The 25,250-nt window shown below is 38.8% G+C and overlaps 1 protein-coding gene across 7 annotated transcripts in view; it reads right to left on the reverse strand.

Annotated features, from left to right (window-relative positions):
* The window catches only part of CNTN4 (contactin 4), a 995,624-nt gene that overhangs the window by 34,024 nt on the left and 936,350 nt on the right, over positions 1 to 25,250 (reverse strand). For all 7 annotated transcript variants that reach the window (XM_030801544.1, XM_030801547.1, XM_030801549.1 and 4 more), the window contains one exon: positions 4,465 to 4,640. In XM_030801544.1, coding sequence (XP_030657404.1) covers positions 4,465 to 4,640 — 176 coding nt within the window. The remainder of the gene's footprint in view (positions 1 to 4,464; positions 4,641 to 25,250) is intronic.

Here is a 25,250-nt window from a genome sequence, read left to right on the forward strand (position 1 = left end):
TGGCCTATTAAAAATATGTGAGCCTGCCTGAGAGATAACAACACCAACATTTTCAGAACACATCTTCGACAAGACCTCAGGTGTCTGGCTTCTCTGCGTCTCTGAAGCAGTTTGCCACCCACGTTGGAAGGACGTAAGTGACATGCTACGTAAGTACTACGCACTACGGTGGCTCTTGATCTAGTTTTGTGAGTTTCTTCAGAAATGCCCTCAGCCTATAGCCTTGGGTGGCACTCTAATACTTTAGAACTCTGTATTTGGAAAATGGAAGCAAGCCCACATTTGGAAGTATCTACATTTTATTGCACAGCCATTTCTTATAGCCAGCATTTTTATTGCTCCCAAGTTTGAATTAAAGGATTAGGAAGACCAGATTCTCTAAGGAAATCTCGCATCACCTAGTGTGGAACAGTGCTAATTTGTTTTCCAAATGCCAAATGCATGTTTGATTAGCAGATGAATAGGACTAATTACATCCTGGTTTGGATGTCTATGTGCTCCAGAAATATTTCTACAGCATTCGCCAGCACAGTACTTTTAAGAAATGTGAGGAGATGATTCCACAGGCTGTCACAAAGGCAGCATTTTACCTGAAGGAACACTGCTACACCTTGGAGTATGGTTCATAGCCCTGTTAATCCAAAGTTTGGAGAATAGCTGCTTGAGGAAGAGACCACTCTAGAGGCCAGATTTGAAAAACTACACTTCATTCTAAACCCGTAACGGATGACAAGATAATTTAGGGTATATTGGCCCTCCTTCATTTTCCCATCCCAAACTATACAACAGGAAACTGACAGACTCTTCTGTTGCTATTTCTCCAATGACAATAGTAATGGATGATGTTTAATGGTATTTACTATATGACAGGCAGCTTCCAAGTGCTTTACCTACATTAAACTCACTAAATACCCACATGTCCTCTGAGGCAGGTATTCTTGTTATCCTTATTTTACAGATGAGGAAATTCCAGCACAAAGAGGTTAGGAGACTTGCCTAAAGTCACGTAGCTAGAAAATGGCAGAGCTGGGATTTGAACCCATTTAGTCCCTGTTCTTAACAGTAACACTAGACTAGCATCCAGAAAGACCATATCCTCATTCTATTTCAAAATTAATATGTACTTGGTTATCTCCATTGTTTCAGTACAGAGTGTCACATTCCCAGGATGATGGAAGAGATAGAATTGCCAATTAGAAATAGGATTAGAAGAGATGCCAAATCACGGAGTGAAGGAAGAGCTACAGTTTTGGTGCTTAGTTGTCTTGGGCTGATTCCTGCTGTGTGATTTCATCTAAATTTCTTAATCTCTCTTGGCCTTAATTTACTGACTTTCAAAAGACCTTTATTGACCTTCATGCTAGGTTATGAAAATCAAATGAGATTATCTGTGTATGTGAAAATCTTCTGAAAACTTGAAGCGTAGATGAACTCTAAACCGGTATTACTGACAGCCATGATCCATTTTCTTTGTGAAACAAACATGTCAAAGATGTTCAATCTAATTCAGGAAAAGCTATGGTATTTTAACCCAAAACGTCTTTTATTTGTAACACTTGGCTTCTAATCCAGATGCCACTGTTTACGGATCAAGTCTTATAATTGCTCAATAAAATGGGAAAATAATTGTTAACCTATTTGACAAGATTTCTGTGAGGATTAAGGAGCTACTACAGTCATCCTTTGGTAGACATAGGGGATTGGACTCAGGACCCACAGTACACTAAAATCCACAAATACTCAAGTCCTGCAGTCAGCCCTCTGGAACCCGAGTATATGACAAGTCAGTCCTCCATATATGTGGGTTTCACATCCCATAAATATTGTATTTGCAATCTGAGTGTGGTAGAAAAAAAAGTCCACATATAAGTGGACCCATACAGCTCAAACCTGTGTTGTTCAAGGGTCAAGTGTATATAAGCAAGTACCTGATAAATGATTAGGCACTTTGCAAATATAAGGAATTATCACTATTATCATCATCATTATTAAGATTATTGATACTTTACCTAAGAAATTTCACATATGGGGACTTTGAATACAGGTTTAAATAAAAAAATATGCCCCAGGGGATGTGTGCAGGGAAGGTGGGAAGCCACATTGGCCTTAGGGAAATGCCTATAGCATCTCACTAATTCACTTTATTCATCAAGGGCTTAAATGTCAAAGAAACTTGTAGCCTGGATATTTCAGAGCACAGCAACCTATTAATAGAAAATTTTGATTTTGTGATTTAGAAGTACTGTAGTTATTTACACATTTTGACTGGATTTGTGTTTTTAAAGTAAAACTGAAACAAAGAAAAAAATAGGAGTGAGGTAAGAATCTCATCAAAGCTGACCACAAAAACTTTCTCTTTCCCTTTGAAGTCATCCAGACCCAACTATTAACTAAGATCTACATTTTTTATGTTCCTACCAAAGAAAACAACAGCATCTGCTTATTTTCCACCACTGCAGTCTGTTGTGTTTCTGACAGAATACTCGGTGGGTATGGGGGGTATCAGAGGACAATGAAATAATAACTTTTATAAAACCTCAGTAGGTTAACTCTATACCAGGCATCATTTCCAGCAGGCTGACTCGGGAAGTTGAAGCTGACATAGGCTTGACTGCAGAATTGCACTTGCTTATCTCTTCTATTGTCAAGTTCTGACTCCACAGACATTAATGATCCTAGTGGCTAATACACTTAGATCTCACACGCGGTTGCGCTGTCCTTAATTTTCTATGTATTTCTCAGCAGGAGTTGATTGGCGTTAGCACTAGTTTAACAGAGGAGACAGATATTTCCCATATAAAAGATGAATGTGAGCAGCTCTACGGACAGCTGTCTTTACAAAAGGTGGTCATCAGCGTTTGACTGCATTAGATGTCCCTGTTTCTGCCTTAGCCCTGGCACCATTCCGGCATAAAGGCTACATGTGTCTGAACGGTAGGACATTCACTTCGATTGGTCAGGCATCTGTTTTGATTGGTTGGTGCTTACGCCATTCTGAGATTTAGCATTTTTAATATTTCTCCTGCCCAAGAAATTGGTTTTAATGTGAGAACATTCTGCTTAATTTATGAAGAATGTTCTCGATTTGTACTTTCCTGTTATTACAATGTTACCCTTCCTTCAATTAATACCACCATTAAAGTTTATCAAGTACTTCTTTTGCGGTAGACATCGGGCTATGTACTTTCTTAGACCTCAGGATATTCAATATCTCCAATGTCTTTGTGAAGTAGTTAAAATTTCTCTCACTTAGCCAAAGTTATTAAGCTGAACCATGTGAAAGACGTCCAGAATGGTTTATGATGGCAATTTCATCCAGCCTTTCTCAATCAGGGTCCCAAGAGATAATCCCTAGTGAACCCAGGCATCCACTGATGTAACGAATTAACTTCTTTCCTGTGCCATCTAAATTTGTACCAATCAGATACCACTCTTGGCACAGAATCGAGACAACAGTCACTGAAATTGTTTTGGGCGTTCTGTGACTCAACTGCAAAAACCCTGTTTGATAAAGGTAGTAAGAATGTAATGAACAGGGCTAGTACTGTAGTGGAAAATATGCTCTCACTATATCATATGGATGACTTTAGGCCACTTATTCTCAACATAAAGGGGGTGGACAGATTTTTATAGCAGCCTAGGAAGTGGGGTGAGCTTTTCAAGTCAGGGCCCCATTTTTATATTCTGCTCTGTTTTGGTTGGACTCCTTCATAAAAATGGCAGCCAGAGTCAATCTTTATTGTCAATGGGACCATAGAGCTGTGTTAGAGCAGGAAAAGATTTTTTGACAATGATTGTGATAGACACAAATTGTTTCCAGATTTAACCTCTTCTTGTTATGTGTTCAATGATAATACACAGTTATGGAAAGTAAGGCATTTTGAAAATCCAATCATTTTGAATTCAAATTACCTGGAGATAATAAATAACCCAATCAGACTTTCAAATTCAAGAAAGAAAACCCTAAATTCACAATGATGAGCCTTCTACAAGGTCAAAGGGAGTTTAATTAGCAACCTAAAAACAGAAGGAAACTATCCTTAAGCTATTTTCTTGACCAGATTCTAGGGTATATGATATGATATGTGACATAGAGTTTGGGATTTGAAGTTTTAAGCTGAGTTCCACAATTCAGTAGCTATGAGGCCAAGGCAAGTCATCCAATGCCTGTGAGCCTTAGTTTCTAATCCATACACAGGAATGAATAATTAACCTGTAGGATTGGTGCCAGTTAGAGAGCAGTCCTGCCATATAGGGTTGTTCAGTGAGTGATGCCACATTTCTCGTGCAAAAAGGAGCAGGAATTAACCAAGAGTTTCTTTCCATAAGATTACTTGAACAAAATTCTAAAATAGTAACTTTAAATATATTGTTAAGTTGGTCTAAACAAGTTAGTGTGAGTCAGTTTCGAGAAGTTCATTTGCATACTGTGTTTCCTGTGGATAGTTTGATATTAACACTTACCCCTCCAACTCTTTCAAAGTGGTCCCCATCTCTGTCAAAGTCTATCAGGTGTCCATTAAATGACCAAGTAAACACGATGTCTAGCGAGTGATCATGCGTTACCTGGCACGGCAAAACAATACTTTCTCCAACAGTGACATCCATACTGGAAGGGGGCACCATTACCCTTGTTGGATCTGGAGAGTTAAAACAAAACAATAGCAACAACAAAGTCTGTGAGCTTGTGTGGAAATAAAATGTGGACTCCAAGAGCAGGATGAAATACTAAGTAATTTTGCTTTATTTTTTCTGAGGCTGTGACCAGCAAACCTCAGTCATCTGGGAAGCTCAAACTTAGGCCAGGAGGTCATTTTTAATATGAAAAGATGAAAACACTCATTATGTGAGCCTTCTCAGAGCAACAGAACTCAGCCAGGGAGCATGGAGGTGAGATCTCTAAAGATGCTCATGGAAGGGCTTACTTTCTGGCAGCCTGTTCTGAATTGCCTCTTTGAAAAGCTTTTCGTCTCTCTCCAGTTTTACTAGAAAGCTACATTTCAGCTGAGTGCAAACAGGAAAAATCCATGTTGATTTGAAGTTTGTTAGGCTCTTTTTTTCTATTGTAAAAGTAATAAATGTTTTAGCACAGGTAATTTAGGAAATTCAGGAAAATTAAAAGAAGGAATAGAAAAACAAATCCTACCCAGATAAAACATCTATTTTCAGGGTGGTATAATTTCCCCCAGTCTTTTTGGTTCATAGTTCTTCAGTTGTTTTGTTTTATACCATTATAAAAATGAGACACATATGATTTTCCTTTTTCTCCTCAATATTGTATAGGCATGTTTATTCCTTTGTCAACATAATTTTATAATCTGCCTTAAGCTTACAGTTTTAACCATTTTGAAACTAGTTGGCATTTTAGCAAATTTTATTAGACATTTTTCTAATATTTATAATTAGAAATCATAAATAATGCTGTAATGAACATCACTGACAAAATGATATAGCTATATTACTTTTTTAAAATAAGGACCATCAATTAGCTTTAAAATTCACTCTTTACATTATAGTTTAAACTGGGAATAGAATGTGCTTGCTTAGCTGAGACAGTTTATGAACTCCAAAACTACATTCACACCCATAGTGCCTTATTTTTCTGCAACGTGATTTCATAAATGGTGTCAGAGAGTACACAAGTGAAAAGCAGTTTGAATTCAATGTAAAGGCCATATACATGCGTAAAGAATAAAATTCTAAATTAGGCCATATTCCAGAAATTTCTATATACTAAACCAAACCGAGCCAATCAAACAATTACAAAGAAGACAAACCAAAACCAAACCAAATAAGAAAAGAACACTGACTAATCCTCTCCCATAGTCATGGGATTGCATTTCAGGCTGTGAGGTATATAAATATTTATTCAGGGAACCTCTTGGATTAAAATATCCGCTGGGAATTTTGAAATTGTATCTGATAGGAGAATTTTTGTGAGTCTTACTTACTGATAACCCACGCTAAAATGTCCTCTTTAAAGAGAGTATTTAAAACATTTTTTCTATCCTTTTATCCAACTACAGAAAGAAAATCTCTCAGTTAGAAAAGGGAAATCTCTGTTCTAAATAGGTTATAATCTAGTAGTGGGATATACTTTTGCTGTTTTCTAAAAAATAGGAAAAGATCATGATAAGTAGATTAATGTGCTTTTAGTCACTGTTAAATGAGTGATGTCCATGAAATGAGAACTGAACAACGGGTACTGCGAGCAAAGAGGTAATGGGATAGAAAACCCCTGATTTAAAAGACTGAGGCTTTTGAGGGCTACATAATAAAAATCTGCTATATTGATTCACTTACCATCAGGAATAGATAGTGATGAAGTTGTTTTTTTTTTTTTAATGAGGAAAAGAGGTAAGTACAAATCTCACTCTAAGCAAACATCAAGGAATAGCCCCATTTTGACTTAACATGTCATTTGATATTTTTTAATTTACATTTCCCTCAAGAAAAAATGAAGACTGAAACAGATCCCAGGCTAAAATGATACATACCTCTATGGGTTTTATTTGATAAAGATGTTGCCTAATTCTACTTTAAATAGCTGCCCACTGATTCTGCAATTTAGATTTTTCATTTTAATTCATTTATTTCTTGATTTATCCACCAAGCATGGATTGTGTTTACATGGATAACACATATAACAGAGGCTGAAGGAATAAGAACATTCATAATAACTGAGTCCCTTAGCACTATTAAGCACTTTACATGGATTATTTCATTTATTCCGAACAAATAGGTACTATTATCATCCCTATTTAACAAATGAGCAGACTGATGTCTAAGAGTCATTAAGATATGGTCTGTTGTGTGATTCTGCCTTTCTTTTCACTGAAAACATGATGTCCACACACAAATCATGCAGAGAATAAGTCTAAGGGCATAATATAGCAATTTGCACTCTTGATTATGTGTAGTCAACTGAAGATATTCAAATGCAGAAGGAACTCAAAGAATTTCCGCCATGGGGTGCAGATGGTTGCAGAGGGCTTCATTGCATGTGTAATGAAGTTACTGCCTTAGACAGGTAACAAGCAGTGATGATTTTATGCCTAAAATGCTGGTTCTAGCTCTAAGCCTACACATCAGACTTATGAGTGTGGAGTCAAATGTCCAGGCTCCAGTCCCTAAAACTGTCTTGTCTCCCTATCTCCTGACAACTTTTGGGCAAGCAGCAAGGAGTTGGCACATACCCCAAAGCATAGAGCCATTTGAAATTCTGGCTTACGTTTCTGAGTGACATTTCTTTCCTAAAGAAACATTCACCTCTTTATGCACATGTACGGATCTGGGACAGATTTTTATTATTGGTAAACTTAGCTGTCTCTTAACCAAGGACCAGAGAAGCTCCCTGAATCAAGGATTATGTTGGTATAGTTGTTGTGCTGACAGCTGCTGATTCATTAACTCAGCACTTGTGGCCGATTCATGTTCTGAGCCTTAAAGTAGCAAGAATCAATGCAACGTCATGCACTGTACACATACCAGAGAGGTCTCCTAGGGACAAGAAAAGATTAAACTAAAGAGGTTCAAAATCTCATTAGCAACTTGGTTTTCTCAAAGTGTATGTTTGTTCAGTACTGTTGTTTTCTATGTTGTGAATTTTGATGCTTTTTACTTGATTAATTTCCTAAAATTTGAATACAAACCCTGTATACAAACAAACAGATGGCTTCCTGCAAAACAAACTGTCTCCTCCCCTTTGGTTTTAATTCATCAAGATCAGGAAGAACCTATATTTATGACTTCTGTTCTGAAGAGTCACTTCAGCTATTGTTCTGTGCATAGAACTCTCAAAGGCAATTAGAACTCAAGATGTGAACTGATGGCTGGATTTGGATGTAATTAAATAGCAACAATAAATAGGACCAACAACATCCCTAAACTTTCCTACTTGTGGTTGGTTCATACTGTGTAGAATGATAAATTCTGAACTCCAGAGGACTGATGCTTAAAAATATATATATTTACCAAGTGCTTAATTCTCCTAGAGTAAAAAAAAAATTCTTTTACTTTCTACAGTGTTTTCTATAATGTATAAATGACAAAAGGTAAACTAACTGCTTTGTTCTAAGGATTATAACCATGAGGAAGAGTTAATTATTAACCATTATTATTAATAATATTAACTACTCAGTTAATAATCAGATCCACAATTAGATGTATAAATTACAACACTTATCCAAGCCTTATTACATTCTCACTTTCACTGTTGGTGGAAAGACTTCCTGATTTATAGCTTTTATTATCTCTAAAAAGAAGTGTTTTGGGGTCCATTGGATAAGGATTCTATTTTTTAAAACACTACACTGTTTTATATTTTGTATTTTTTGACAGGGTCTTGTTCTGTTGCCCAATCTGGAGTGCAACAGCATGATCAAAGCTCACCATAACTTCAAATTCTTGGGCTCAAGCAATCCTCCCATCAAGATAGAACTAGAGGCATGCAACACCACATCCAGCTAGTATTTTATTTTATTTTATTTTATTTTTATTTTTGAGATGGGGTCTCATTCTGTCCCTGAGGTTGGAGTGCACAGGCACAATCTTGGCTCACTGCAACCTCCCTATCTCAGGTTCAAACGATCCTCCCACCTCAATCTCCTGAGTAGCTGAGACCACAGGTGCACACCACCATGCCCAGCTAATTCTTTTTTTTTTTTTGTATGCTTGGTAGAGACAGGGTTTTTGCCATGTTGCTCCAGCTGGTCTTGAGCTCCTGAGTTCAGGCAATCTGCCTGCCTCACCCTCCCAAAGTACTGGGATTACAGGCATGCGCCACTGGTGCCTGGCTAACGTTTTATTTTATTTTTTTATAGACACAGGGTCTTGCTTCGCTGCTCAGGTCGGTCTCAAATTCCTGGCCTCAAGAGATCCTCCCGCCTTGGCCTCCCAAAGTGCTGGGATTACAGGCATGAGCCACCATACCTGGCTGATAGTTCTTATTATCTGCAAAAATAAGTGCTTTTTGGTCCACAGGATAAGAATTCCATTTCAATGTTGCTTTCCTGATACCCTACCAATCCTTCCATTTTTAGTTTATAATTTATCTTTCATTTACAGTGCCAAGATATTCACTTGGTGCCTATCAGGATAGTATTTAATGTGTGTTTTAGTCATCTTCATTCGTGGAAGGAGACACATCCCTTTTGCTAACAAATTTCTTGACTGTAATGGTTTTGATGATGCCTTTTGGTAGAGTTGTATCTTTTTTCCTTAAATTAGTTTTTATAGGGACAATTTAAAAGTGGGATTCTTCAAAGGCCTGGAGCTAGTCAAAGAGCAGACAGCAAGCAAACCTCAAATGACACAAGGGGACTGGTCAGAGAATTATTTTTAATAATATTTAAATGCCACAGCAAAGACTGTTGATTAATGATGACAATAACCCTGAGGTAGCATCTCTAGGGATAAATTTCAACATTATATAGTTGGTACCATTTTTTCAATAAAAATCAGTGCAAGATAAACTGTATCAATTCTGCATAAAACACACATCTAAAAGGCATACCCTAAACATTAGATGAGAATCAAAACTCACAGTGATTTCAAGTGGGACCAACCTTTTCACCTAGGCAAACTTTAATAGGGATAAAGGCAAAAAACTACACTTAAAAAATCGGCGACTAGGTACATGCTGGGGGATTGGCAGCTCACATGGATAATATCTGAGCATTTCAGTGCTCATGGAGTCCGTGCAGCTGCCAAAGAAAGGGAATGCAATCTTAGGTTGCATTAATAACACATGATGTTCCAATTTAGGGAGGCAATAGTCTGGTTGTATTTTGCATTAGACCACAGCTTACTAGAACATGTTTTGGATTCATTGCATTGATACATCAGTATACCTGAGTTAGAAAAAGATATAATAATTCCATAATAGCTAAAATAACTGAAAGTGTTTGGCATGAGAAAGGTAAATTAGGAGAGACATGACAATAGTTCTCAAATATGTGAAGGGCTTATAGGCAGAAGATAAGCTAAGGTTATTTTGCATTGCCCCAAAGTAGAAAGCAAAGAGTAACTACAAAAAGGCATATTTTGGCTCTGTAGAAGGAAGAACTTTCTACTATTTTGACCTTTCCAACAGGGAAATAGGCTGCCACAGAAGAACATAAATCTCCATTTCTGGAGGTATTCAGGTGGAGGTGGGCACCCTCAGAGAGGGGATGCCAGGTTCTGCTAATGGCCAGCCAGGCTGAAAAAGCCTACTGTCTTGAAGAGCCCATGAATCCGAGCCACCTCCCGACATTCCCTTCCTGGCCACCCTGTTCACTGGTGATCCTATCCTTCCATGAAGCTCATCGGAATTAACTGTTCTTTTTTCTTCAACATTAAGCTAGTGCATTGTTGTGCAAAATCATTTGTCTGTTTTACACATGTCCTGCTTCTCCCCCTGTAACTGATCAGCTTTCTGGGAGTCAGGGACTAGATCTTAACACTTTTGTAAGCCCCTGGTGCCTAGTTCTGTTCCTACTCAGGAGAGTTGGTTAAAGATAAGTTATGGAAGATCTGTGAGTGGCCCTGTTGGAGACCGATGAAAATAAGGTCTTAAATCTTGAAGTACTGTAAATCAGGAAGCTATATTAAGTATTTCTTATTATTTACTCTGACTTATGTCGAATATGGAATTTTGAAAAGGAGCCACTTGAAGGTTAACTCAGCACTCACCATGCAAGCACTGGCTCTTCATCTGTGTTTATTACTGAATTTGCTTATAAGGCCACATTTTGTACTTTTTTCTTGATTTTAAAAAATAATTTATTTTGAAATAATTTCAAACTTACAGGAAGTTTGCCAGAAAAGTACAAAGAACTCTTTCACCTTCATATAGACTCCTCAGTAGCTAATATTTTACTGTATTTGCTTATTTTCTTCTCCCCCATATACATACACATATATGTGTGTGTGTGTGTATACACACCCACACACCTCTTCTCCCTACCATATACACACAAATACACACACACACACACACACACACAGACACACACATATACATATATACACATATATACATGGTGTTTGCCTGGCTTCTCCATCTTATTCTTACCATTTACACCCTTGTAAATAATGAGTATTTTGGCTGGCTGCGGTGGCTTATGCCTGTAATCCCAGCATTTTGGGAGGCCGAGGCGGGCAGATCACTTGAGGCCAGGAGTTCCAGACCAGCCTGGCCAACATGGTCAAATCCTGCCTTTACTAAAATAATACAAAAATTAGTTGAGTGTGGTGCACTTGTAGTCCCAGCTACTCAGGAGGCTGAGGCAAGAGAATCTCTTGAACTCAGGAGGTGGAGTTTGCAGTGTCGTACCACTCCACTCCAGCCTGGGCAACAGAGTGAGACTCTGTCTCGAAAAGTATAATAAACTAAAATAAATAAATAAATAATGAGTACTTTGTGGGGAGGTATTCCAAGATTACACCAGTACCTGATGGTCATCAGACTTGTACCCACCAGCCTTAGAATCCATTGATGACTCCCGCCTGAATTAATAACTTTTATGATGGTTGTCAAATGGTGATTCTCCATTGCTATCTTTCCTTCTACATATATCAGCTGACATTCTACTCTAAGGAAGAGTGTTCCCCTTTCCCCCATTTATTTATATACTTACTTACATTAGGATAAATTCATGGCTCATTTTGATAGGTGGTAATACATTACTATCATTATTTACACTGATGCTCAAATTGTCCCCATTTTGGCCAATGGGAGTCCTTTTAAGTTGGGCTCTTTGTATGTTTTACACTTTACTATTATTCATTAAGTGTTTCTTTACTTTCTGGTGCAGTAAGTTTCACGTTATACTTTTTTCCTGCAATAGTACTAGAATCAGTCATTTCGTCAGGGAGCTCTGGTTCTTTTCCGGTGGAGGATACTTTGAGAAACCAAGAGATGGAGACCTGATGTGCTTATTGTTACTGAGGGTCATTGATCCTAGGCCCTCTCAGCAACAGAGCTGGGAAATATCCGTGTGGGTATACATGTATAATACCTACACATCTATAAGTACTTCTATATCTTGTCCTGAAAACATTTCCTAATTTGCTTAATCAACTTACATTTTGTTCAGTATAACCAATCTGCCAACCTTGCCAGGTGTCTCCTCTGCCCACCACCTCTATACCCACCCACAACCATGTCTCCATACAGCTCTCCAACCCACTTCACCATTCTGCATCCTCACTCACTGTGATTACTCTTCTGTGCCAGACAGGAAAGGAAAGGTTGCTCAGATTACTTTAGTACTTAAAATGTAAATATTTAAAATGAATACTCCACAGAACAATAAAATAAAAAAGATGGTGAACGCTAATTCTAGAGCATATGCCATTTAAAAATTAAAGTTTTATGCTACTTATAAAAAGAAGAACGAATAAAGCAAATGTATCAGTTCCCTAAAATTTAAACACTGAGTTTCTGCATTTCACACCAGGGAGAAAATCTGAATTAATACTTTCATAAAATACCTATTGTCAGGAGCAAGGCATTACTTAAAATTATATTTAGTTTTTAGAGAATAATTCATCCTTAAATGGGAGAAATATTGATTAATTTTATAATTACTATTCTCTGCTGGGTCATTAGGATCTACATTTTGAAGCAGCTATCAAAACAAACAAGTGGAAAAACCACAGTTTCCAGTTTGTTCTATTCCTCCTGAGTTACTTTTCAGAAACAAATCCATTCTGTTAGGAAGGTAAGGAGGGAAGTAGGAAATGATGGATGGGGTTGGTGAGGTTATCCTTGAGAAATCTACATATACTTAGCTAAAAGTCCTTTTCAGGTGGTTCCGTTATTGCTACTTTTGAAGGTTCCATTTATTCTATTTGCTGATTGTCTCTTACGGTGGCAGACTTCCTCAAGGTCTTTGTAATTTTGGTTTGGGAGTTCATCTTATAAGTGAAGTTTTTTCTTCCTCATGAGCACCCACTTCTCCCTGTTGTGTGGCTGTAAAGGCCTGAATCAGGTTATGTGAAAAATTTGGGGTTTGCACTTCACAGCATAGCAAAATAAAGGGCATCACACCCAATACTGTACAGGTCTGACTCTTTTGGGGGTCGCCTTGTTGCCCATTCTGGCCACAGGTAAATGTCCTTTAAAGGTCTCAAATCTGGGTAGAATTTTTTTTGTCTGCTCCAGATTCCTGGAAGGGAGCTCAGCTCCAAGTCCTGATTTTAGGGATAAGCTTTAAATGCTGAAATACCCTGATGAAATAAAATCTGTTCCGGTTATCATCACTCACATAATATCAGACATCTATATATGTAGTTTGTTCCTGTCTACTTTGCTTACAATTTTGCTCTTTGGAAAATCCTTTACACATTTGATCTCTTTTAGACACATTTACTTTTCACTAAGATTTGTTTTCCATTGAGGAACTATGCCTGCGAATTGAGAATTTTTACAATTTTAAAACATAGGCTAGTTCTCTCAATAGCACCCTTATTTATCTTACTTCTCTTTTTGTTAACATAATTAAAAGATGACTTTGCTTTAACAAGAAGGGAAGAGGAACCAATTGGAAAAAGAACAATAAATGTATTTTGGCCAAAGACAAGTAAGTCTGCCCTTTCAGGTGGCAGAAGAAAACACAGCACTAGTATAGGGCACTTTCACAAGTCAAGGTTTTTAATCGATTCGTACCAAGAAGCACTGCCACATAGTATTGTGACCTGGTTCTTGGAACAACGTATACAACTTGACAAATGACATCAGAGGAAAACACAAGGCAAATTTTGACCCCAGTAAGCGTGAGCACAAACTGGAGCCTTCTGTAAAGCAATTTACAAATCGCCCCTGAGCGGAATGCTTACCGATCTATTTTCAAGGACTGGGGGAAAATCACAAAGCAGAGCTGCTTAATAAGCTTGACTGCCACAAATGGAAACTGCTATGCACAAGCCAGTTGAGGGTGGCCAAGTGTAGGTACTTGGGAAACATGCAGCCAAGTGGTAATCACATTTATTAGATTTGCCTGGTCAAAATGTGTAGAATAAAGCACCTATTTAATTATGAAGACTGTTCTAATGATGCTCAAATGCTCTTGGTTGCCTCCCAAGTCTCTAACTTGGTTACAACTATTAATAAGGAGATTTTTGTTTGTTTGTTTTTAATAAAAGCAAGATATAATCTGTCTTAAAGTCATTCGCGGTCAACTTGTTTGTTTTTATTTTTACCCATCACCAGGGAAAGCAAACCTCCTGGGTTTGGATTCGTGCCGTGTTTCAGTAGCAGGGTTTCTCATCTGGGATGTCTTTCTAAATGCAAAGAATTTTCTGCAGGTGCCTAAGCTTCCACTATGAATAAGAATACTTCCTCAAGCAAAATAGCAAGTAATAACAGAAGAGGGAAGGGGGAAATATGTTAAATTTGCCCTCTCACATTTTCTTTTTGAAGCTTTCTTTATGATTTGAAAGAAAGGACAATCTGAAAGGACTAGGAAAAGGCTATTCTCAATGACAAATTAAATACATTGTATCTTCGAATCAAGGTATAATTAAAATCACTCTATGGCGTGCCTTTGACTGTGATGGAAGACAAAAAAGAATCATAAATGGGAACCACAGATATCTTTTACCCATGGAGAAACATTTTCATCAAATAATAATTAGAATGTTTTCTGTTTATTTCAGTGACTGCACACAAGTAACTCTCCCTTATGACTCACTGAGCAAAAGAGTCCCCCCAAAATCCCATTAGTATCAGTGAAATACAGTAAATTTCATCATAGTCAATGCATAAGAATGGCATAATCAGATCTTTGCTGATTAAAGGAATGTGTTATTGCATCTGCTGGGCATTGGGCTGCATCTACTGATAAAAAGCAAGTGAATATTTACTTAAACTATGAAAGAAAGGAAATGTACACCTTGAGGCAAGGACAATGAATTCCCAGGACAATGCCTTCCATTGTGATTACATGCAAAGGAACAACCAAGTGCCCATTCACACACAGTGCAATGTGGGGAAGGATTAATATTCTGGACAGCAGATGGTGCTGAAACCTCAGAAGAAGGGGAGTGTCCCTCTTTTTCTGTTTAACCTGCTCCTGTCAGCAATTTTCTACATGTTTTCAGATTCCTCTGTTTAAGGACTGCATCTTGGGAAAGAAGCAATAATTCGCATATTCTAAAGCAGTACTTCTTTCTTTGCTTATAGATTTGAGATGAGGTCACCGAGGAGCATATGAAGCTTAAAATAGAAGGTATTAATATGTTGGTAGACAATATTAACTACCCTCTATTTGATGTAGGTAGGATTGATTTACAATGCTTTCTGCAAAACAAAACCTTAAACAATCCTCCCTCCCCCACCCCCAATAGTCTGGTCCACCACTGACTAGCTTGTTTGAGGACTTGTCTGTAATTCTAAGCGAGCTTTTTCCTGAAACCCTTCAGAATGGGCAACTATTAATAGATCTTAGGTCCCCTGCAATTGTTGAAATGCCCCCTTTGTGTGCAGCTAGGTAAGGCATTATGAGTTTAACTAAAAGAGACTCTTCTTCCTGCTGCATTGCTTGCTTCATAGTGAGATCTATATACACATTCAATGAAATTTAAAGGAGGGAGAATAAAAACCTGAAGAGCCCCAAATTAAGACTTTGTTACTGTTTTTCATTTCGGAGAGAAAGAGGCAAATCATTGGAAAACTCACTCTTGTAAGGAAGAACCACTCTCTGGAGCAGGTTTGAGGGTCACTGCACATTTAGTCCAATCTTCCACACTAGAGATAGGGAAACTTTTCTCTCTATTGAGAGCTGCTGACCCAAAGGGGAAAAAAAAATCAATCGAGGGTCACGGAAGTATAAAGCAACTTAATTTAGTTTATTTTCAGAGAGATGTTTACAACTTTTCATGTCTTTTAAATTAGGTACAGGGAACATAAAATTTAAAGATACATCAAATAATTTAAAAGTTAGATCTAATCTAATATAAAGGATAATGGAGGTGGAAAGAATGCTAAAGCCAAGAGGCAAGGAAAAGGAGATGAAAATGCAGAGAAACAGAGCAAGACAGACAAGCAGAGAGCGACAGAATCCTCTACTCCACAAAGACATCACATGCTAATAAACGACATTCACACCAAGTGGAGTAGACAGAGCCAGAAAAGAATTTTTAGAAAGTGAAAAGGCAGTCTTTTGTGGAGCACCATTCCATCTTTTGGTTTTTATGATATTAAAATAGAAACCCTTTGTTGGGCAAGCTCTATCTTTGTAATTACAGTCATCTGCAGATAAGCTGTATCTTTCCACTTCCAACTAAAGGGTGCCTGAAATTTAAGTCAGCGTTCTGATGTGACCCAAAGTCCCACATTTTCCAAATCCACATTTACTGTTCTCTAAAATGACAAGTAGGCTTTGCCATAGTGATAAGTGAAGCACTCTAGTACTACTACAGACTGAAAATATTGAGAAACGGTCAGCATTAAAAATTGGCAGGATACTTCGGAAAGAGATTAAGGGCAGAAAGAGAAATAGATTTTTGGCTAGGTCTTGGTTAGTTAAAAAACATTAATGACTTCCTCATTCCACAAACATGTTAGTTACTTGAATTAAAACAAACAAAACTCCTAGGTAAGTGTGTGTGTGTGTGTGTACATTTAAATGTCTGTTCCTCAATAAAATTTGTTAAAGTTTACAGGAATGTATTCACTTCCTAGATTATCCATTAGAATCTAATAGCTAAGTATTGGTAGGAAAGATAGTGAGGCAAGACCCAAGCCTAGGTTACAACAAATAGGTACACATTATTTGTACGAAACATGCCAACTCCCTAGGCTGTGTCTCTGGGCTGCAGTGCAAAAGAGTGAACAGAGTTTGCAAACTGCTGCAGCATCGAATAAACCAATATTCACAGAGAGACACATAAGAAAAATCATTCATTTACTCAAGCAGGCAAGATGTGCAAGGCATATGGTCCTTTCCATTTGTAGATCATTCCATAGTTTACAAAACCACTTCTTATCCATCATACGCTTGTTTTCCACAGAAAGGTTATCTTGCATTTGGTTACCATACCAGGACCTGACACTTTTTACAACCCCAGAGGGCACTTTTCATGCAGGATGCAATGTTCACTTGGGCAACGTGGCAGCCAATAGGATACCCTGCCATTTTCCCATGGCAGGAGCTCCCAAACAATGCTGGAGCACCAGTAATAAGCAGGACTCTCAGTTCACTGGAAATCAGCCCAGGTCTAGAGCTCATCTCACAAACAGTTACTGGATGTTATTTCTCAGGGAGTAAAAGACTTTCTCTTACTGACTCTCTGATACTAACCTAGGTTTTGCTAAAAATGTCATCATGATGAAATATATAAAACACTCAATTTAGTGTCTAAAAGCCTAGTTTCTAGGTTTGGCCATACAGCACTGATTTGGCATGAAACCACCAGCAAGCCATTCGACGTCTCTGAGCTGTAGTTTTCTTATCTATAATTTGGAGGAGATGGTATTTGGCATCCCAGGATGACTATGAAATTCAAAATGAGTTAATGGATTTTAACGTGCTTCATAAAACACAAAGAGCTACAGAGTATGAGATACTATTATTACCGTTACTATTGATGCCAAAGATTTGCATGGGGAAGAAAGGAAAAAGAGACATTTATTTTGAGAGTAAGAAGAGGGTGATGTTCTAAGGGAATCAGCTCACTGCAGTAAGTCATAGTTCCAAGGCAGCTGTTGGCTGCTTAATAAAAGCCAGTGGAGATGACAAAGTAATTTCTGGTTCAAGCATGAATGCTCAAGTACAGGAGTTTATGTTCGATTGCCAGATGCTTCAAGCTAGCAGCTAAATCCAAAGACACCAAAGACACTTCATGCGCCAATGGTAATCTGGCTTCTCAAGTCAGAGGACTGCATAAATGCACATTCCAAAAGGAAAAGAAGTCACTGAAAAATTACCCAGAGGATTAATTGTGAAAGTGATGAGAAAGGTGGCAAATTCAGAATCATTAAACCACAGGTTTGAAAAGGAGGTAAAACATGGAGAAAGAAAACGCAGCATCTATAGGATTGCATGATTTAAAAAAAGATTTTTCTCTGTTTGCTAAGGATAAAGATGACCATTCACCTTGGTGCTAGAAGAGGTTACTTTAACTTGTGACTTTTGGACATCTGTCAGCCCATTGCATTTCAACAGAAGATTTGATGTATGTGTTTAAAAGAAATTGTTAAAATGTCTACATTTATTACTCTCACCAAAAGCTAAGACTGTACTATATTTATCAAGTTGTTTAGGGATGTATTGACCAAACATTCTCCCTTTTGTTTTGTGATTATCTGATAGGTCATTTTTATGAGGAGAAAAATAACTGAAAGAAAACAAGTAGATTTCCTACTGATGCCTAGTTCCTGTGGACTGGAATTTCCATTTCAAGTTCTTAGGCAATGGTGGTTACATCACCAGTGTTGAGCACCATCACTCTCATCATCACTGCAGCTTATATACAGAAAGTGTTTACCATGTGTCAGGATCTGTACTACATGGTTGCCTTTATGACCTCACTAAAATATAAGCATGTGAAAGCAGAGAACATGCCTCTCTAATTCTGCACACTTTCTACATAGCACAGTTACTGACACATAATACGTGCTCAGTAAATATCTGCAGAGTGAATGGATCACTGGCAGCTACATTTCACAACCCTATGATATAGGCATCATCATTATCATCACTGAATAGACAAAGTACCTGAGGCTCACTTAGGGAGGTTAAATGTATTCTCTGAGGCCACAGACCTAGTTAGAAGGAGAAAATAGGTATCGGACCCAGGTATGGTTGGCTCAAAAGCCCTATAAGTTACTGATTTCCATTCCAATATTGCTACAGCTCATTGCTTACTTTAATTCACTGTGAAATAGGTGTTTGGGTGGCTGACAATGTTTAGGTATAAATGAGCTTTGCCTAATTCTCTTTTTATTCTGACAGAATGTGACATGATATGTTGGAATCAGAGGTACTTGCAGAAGTCAAGACATAAAAAGGGGAAGGAAAAAATGGGAATCTGACTAAGCACAGTGTTATGAGGTAAGAAAAGGATCCAAGAGAAGAATGGCAAGAAGCATCTCTGAGAAGGCCAAAAAGGAATCATTAGATTTTACTGGCAAATGCTCCCAAACATAGTAATGTCTTGGTTATTTATGGAGCCCAGCTTCATAAATGAAGGCTCAGCTCTAGAGGAGGCAAAAATATGTGGATTTAAAACATTTCCAAGTTTTGAAAACACTCATTCTATATTCATTCTATATTTTATTATAAGATGTATATTATATATTCATTACATACTGGAAAATTAGACTCCTTGAATAGTTTAGCTTTGGGATTAAAAATGTGAACACTGAAGCCAGACTTCTTGAGTTTCAATTTTAATTCTACCACTTCCTGACTGTATTGACAAGTTGCTTATTTTCTCAGTACCTCAGATGCCCCAGATTTAATGGGAATTAATAATGGGAATAATAATGTATTCCTCATACTTTGAGGATTAAATGAGTGAATTAATACAAAGGTTTTTTTTTTTTTTTTTTTTTTTTTAGATGGGGTTTCGCTCTTGTTGCCTGGGCTGGAGGGCAACGGCACAGTTTCGGCTCACTGCAACTTCTGCCTCCCAGTTTCAAGCAATTCTCTCGCCTCAGCTTCCTGAGTAGCTGGGATTACAGGCATGCACCACCATGCCCGGCTAATTTTGTATTTTTAGTAGAGATGGGGTTTTACCATGTTGGCCAGGCTGATCTCGAACTCCTGACCTCAGGTGATCTAACCACCTCCACCTCCCAAAGTGCTGGGATTACAGGCGTTACGCACGGCGCCCAGCCAATACAAAGTTTTAAGAATAGAAGTCTGGCCAACATAGTGAAACCCTGTCTCTACCAAAAATACAAAAAATTAGCTGGGTGTGGTGGTGTGCATCTGTAATCCCAGCTACTTGGGAGGTTAAGGTAGGAGAATTGCGTGAACCCAGGAGGCGGAGGTTGCAGTGAGCCGAGATCGTGCCATTGCACTCCAGCCCAGGCGACAGTGTGAGACTGTGTCTCAAAAACAGAAACAAAAAACCAAACCAAGCAAACAAACAAGAATAGAGCTTGCTACATAAAAAGTGCTCAAAAAATGCTAGCTATTACTAAAAATGTGACAGAAACAAAGATGCCTCCACGTTTACCTCAGAGTAAATGCCAAAATCCTTGCAAAGGTCAAGAATGCCCTACAGGATCTCAACTGATATTTTGTCGAATACAGACATCTTAAGTAAAAGAACCTCTTCCAGGTGTAAAAATAGATGCCTGTACCATGCAGATCCAAATGAAAACCAGCTATCTAGATTCTTGTGGTGAGGGGGTACAGATTCTAGACAGAAAGCTGCTCTTACAGACTGGAAGTAGCTAAGAAACTGAGTTCTGAAGTCAGAAAAATCTGGATGCAAATTTTAGCTCTGCCCTTACTAGTTGACTGATTGTGGGAAAGTTCCTTGACTTGTAAGTCAGTTAATTTGTTTCTTAACTTGTAATATTCCTGTGGTTGCATATAATATGATGAATGCTTTAAGTGTTTGAATAAAGATATCATCATCCTCATCCTCATCGTCATCATCACTGTCATCATCACCATCATCATCATTGAAGTCTCTTGTGCCTGGCTCTGTTTTAAGTGCAGGAAGTTTCAGAGAAAGATAACTTCTCCAAACATGCAGAGATTGGGGCGGGGGAGAGTAAAATTTAGTTAGAGGAAAATGCTCATATGAATCTCCAAAGAAATATTGTGCACCTCTAAGTCATGACAAAATGTGCCTCGACTTTACAAGGAAGCTAAAGAAGAAACAAAAATGACAGCTACTAAAACTGGTAACAAAAGCTCAAAACGATTTGTTGCTAGTGAAAGTATCATAAGGAAATTATCATTGTACATAGACATTTCTTTGCCAGAACAGTGTACAAACATCCAGGTAAGTAACACAGGTGCTTTCTTGCTCATTTGCCAGGGCAACACACAAAGTTTGAAGATGATCCCTAGAAAGACATCAAGTCAAGGGATTATCATGCTTGTATCCACATTTCAGGACCTCCATTAACTCTCTGAACATCATCAGACACTGTGAAAAATGCTGAAGACAGGACAATATGACCCTGAGCTGAGAAGATTAATAACCGGTGAATAACTAAACTAGCTCACTGATAGTTTGCTATGCTGATTTCTACAGCTATCTTAATGGATTATTGGAGTAGTTTATGGGGCATAGCCAAAAATATACTTTATTGAGGGACATGAAAGGTCTGCGAAAAGCTTAGCTGAGAAGTATCTGACTTTAAAGAACACAGAATCTTTTTAAAGCTTTTTTTTTTCCCCACTTGTCTTTTATAATTCTCCTGAGGCTAGAAATCGTACAAGGACTAAGGGTTGCTTCTGGGAGCATCAGCGCAAATGCCCACATACAGTGTAAGATTTCTTACCTCACAGGGTCACCTGAGGCATGCTGCATGACTTTGTAGAAGTGATAAACGTGAGGAGGGTGGAGCCAAGATGGCCGAATAGGAACAGCTCCAGTCTCCAGCTCCCAGCCCCAGCGACACAGAAGACTGGTGATTTCTGCATTTCTGCTTGAGGTACTGGTTTCATCTCACTAGGGAGTGCCTAACAGTGGGTGCAGGACAGTCGGTGAAGCGCACTGTGCGCGAGCCGAAGCAGGGCGAGGCATTGACTCACTCGGGAAGCGCAAGGGTCAGGGAGTTCCCTTTCCTAGTCAAAGAAAGGGGAAGCAGACGGCACCTGGAATATCGGGTCAGTCCCACCCTAACTGCGCTTTTCCAACGGGCCTGGAAAACGGCACACTAGGAGATTGTGTCCCGCACCTGGCTCAGAGGGTCCTATGCCCACGGAGTCTCGCTAATTGCTAGCACAGCAGTCTGAGATCAAGCTGCGAGGCGGCAGCGAGGCTGGGGGAGGGGCGCCCGCCATTGCCCAGGCTTGCTTAGGTAAACAAAGCAGCCAGGAAGCTCGAACTGGGTGGAGCCCACCACAGCTCAAGGAGGCCTCCCTGCCTCTGTAGGCTCCACCTCTGGGGGCAGGGCACAGACAAACAAAAACTCTGCAAGAACTTCCACAGACTTAAATGTCCCTGTCTGACTGACAGCTTTGAAGAGAGCAGTGGTTCTCCCAGCACGCAGCTGGAGATCTGAGAACAGTCAGACTGCCTCCTAAAGTGGGTCCCTCACCCCTGAGCAGCCTAACTGGGAAGCACCCCCCCAGTAGGGACAGACTGACACCTCATTCAACCCGGTACTTCTCTGAGACAAAACTTTCAGAGGAACTATCAGACAGCTGAATTTGTGGTCTCACGAAAATCTGCTGTTCTGCAGCCACCGCTGCTGACACCCAGCCAAACAGGGTCTGGAGTGCACCTCTAGTAAACTCCAACAGACCTGCAGCTGAGGGTCCTGTCTGGTAGAAGGAAAACTAACAAACAGAAAGGACATCCACACCAAAAACCCATCTGTACATCACCATCATCAAAGACAAAAAGTAGATAAAACCACAAAGATGGGGAAAAAACAGACCAAAAAAAACTGGAAACTCTAAAAAACAGAGCACCTCTCCTCCTCCAAAGGAACACAGTTCCTCACCAGCAACGGAACAAAGCTGGATGGAGGATGACTTTGATGAGTTGAGAGAAGAAGGCTTCAGACGATCAAAATACTCTGAGCTACGAGAGGAAATTCAAAACAACAGCAAAGAAGTTAAAAACTTTGAAAAAAATTAGAAGAATGGATAACTAGAATAACCAATGGAGAGAAGGGCTTCAAGGAGCCGATGGAGCTGAAAGCCAAGTTTCGAGAACTACGCGAAGATTGCAGAAGCCTCAGTAGCAGATGCGATCAACTGGAAGAAAGGGTATCGCTGATGGAAGATGAAATGAATGAAATGAAAAGAGAAGGGAAGTTTAGAGAAAAAAGGATAAAAAGAAATGAACAAAGCCTCCAAGAAATTTGGGACTATGTGAAAAGACCAAACCTACGTCTGATTGGTGTACCTGAAAATGATGGGGAGAATGGAACCAAGTTGGAAAACACTCTGCAAGATATTATCCAGGAGAACTTCCCCAATCTAGCAAGGCAGGCCAGCATTCAGATTCAGGAAATACAGAGAACGCCACAAAGATACTCCTCGAGAAGGGCAACTCCAAGACACATTATTGTCAGATTCACCAAAGTTGAAATGAAAGAAAAAATGTTAAGGGCAGCCAGAGAGAAAGGTCGGCTTACCCACAAAGGGAAGCCCATCAGACTAACAGCTGATCTCTCAGCAGAAACTCTACAAGCCAGAAGAGAGTGGGGGCCGATATTCAACATTCTTAAAGAAAAGAATTTTCAACCCAGAATCTCCTATCCCGCCAAACTAAGCTTCATAAGTGAAGGAGAAATAAAACACTTTACAGACAAGCAAACGCTGAGTGATTTTGTCACCACCAGGCCTGCCCTAAAAGAGCTCCTGAAGGAAGCACTAAACATGGAAAGGAACAACCGGTACCAGCCACTGCAAAAACATGCCAAATTGTAAAGACCATCGAGACTAGGAAGAAACTATAGCAACTAACGAGCAAAATAACCAACTAACATCATAATGACAGGATCAGATTCACACATAACAATATTAACGTTAAATGTAAATGGGCTAAATGCTCCATTCAAAAGACACAGACTGGCAAACTGGATAAGGAGTCAGGACCCATCAGTGTGCTGTATTCAGGAAACCCATCTCACATGCAGAGACACACATAGACTCAAAATAAAGGGATGGAGGAAGATCTATCAAGCAACTGGAAAACAAAAAAAGGCAGGGGTTGCAATCCTAGTCTCTGATAAAATAGACTTTAAACCAACAAAGATCAAAAGAGACAAAGAAGGCCATTACATAATGGTAAAGGGATCAATTCATCAAGAAGAGCTAACTCTCCTAAATATATATGCACCCAACACAGGAGCACCCAGATTCATAAAGCAAGTCCTGAGTGACCTACTAAGGGACTTAAACTCCCACACAATAATAATGGGAGATTTTAACACCCCACTGTCAGCATTAGACAGATCAACGAGGCAGAAAGTTAACAAGGATATCCAGGAATTGAACTCAGCTCTACATAAAGTGGACCTAATAGACATCTACAGAACTCTCCACCCCAAGTCAACAGAATATACATTTTTGTCAGCACCACACCACACCTATTCCAAAATTGACCACATAGTTGGAAGTAAAGCTCTCCTCAGCAAATGTAAAAGAACAGAAATTATAACAAACTGTCTCTCAGACCACAGTGCAATCAAACTAGAACTCAGGATTAAGAAATTCACTCAAAACCGCTCTACTACATGGAAACTGAACAACCTGCTCCTGAATGACTATTGGGTACATAATGAAATGAAGGCAGAAATGAAGATGTTCTTTGAAACCAACGAGAACAAAGACACAACATACCAGAATCTCTGGGACACATTCAAAGCAGTGTGTAGAGGGAAATTTATAGCACTAAATGCCCACAAGAGAAAGCAGGAAAGATCCAAAATTGACTCCCTAACATCACAATTAAAAGAACTAGAAAAGCAAGAGCAAACACATTCAAAAGCTAGCAGAAGGCTAGAAATAACTAAAATCAGAGCAGAACTGAAGGAAATACAGACACAAAAAACCCTTCAAAAAATTAATGAATCCAGGAGCTGGTTTTTTGAAAAGATCAACAAAATTGATGGACCCCTAGCAAGACTAATAAAGAAGAAAAGAGAGAAGAATCAAATAGATGCAATAAAAAATGAAAAAGGGGATATCACCACCGATCCCACAGAAATACAATCTACCATCAGAGAATACTACAAACACCTCTATGCAAATAAACTAGAAAATCTAGAAGAAATGGATAAATTCCTCGACAAATACACCCTCCCAAGACTAAACCAGGAAGAAGTTGAATCTCTGAATAGACCAATAACAGGTTCTGAAATTGTGGCAATAATCAATAGCTTACCAACCAAAAAGAGTCCAGGACCTGATGGATTCACAGCCGAATTCTACCAGAGGTACAAGGAGGAACTGGTACCATTCCTTCTGAAACTATTCCAATCAATAGAAAAAGAGGGAATCCTCCCTAACACATTTTATGAAGCCAGCATCGTCCTGATACCAAAACCTGGCAGAGACATAACCAAAAAAGAGAATTTCAGACCAATATCCTTGATGAACATTGATGCAAAAATC

Source organism: Nomascus leucogenys, chromosome 21, assembly GCF_006542625.1.
Source record: "Nomascus leucogenys isolate Asia chromosome 21, Asia_NLE_v1, whole genome shotgun sequence".
Classification (NCBI taxonomy): domain Eukaryota; kingdom Metazoa; phylum Chordata; class Mammalia; order Primates; family Hylobatidae; genus Nomascus; species Nomascus leucogenys.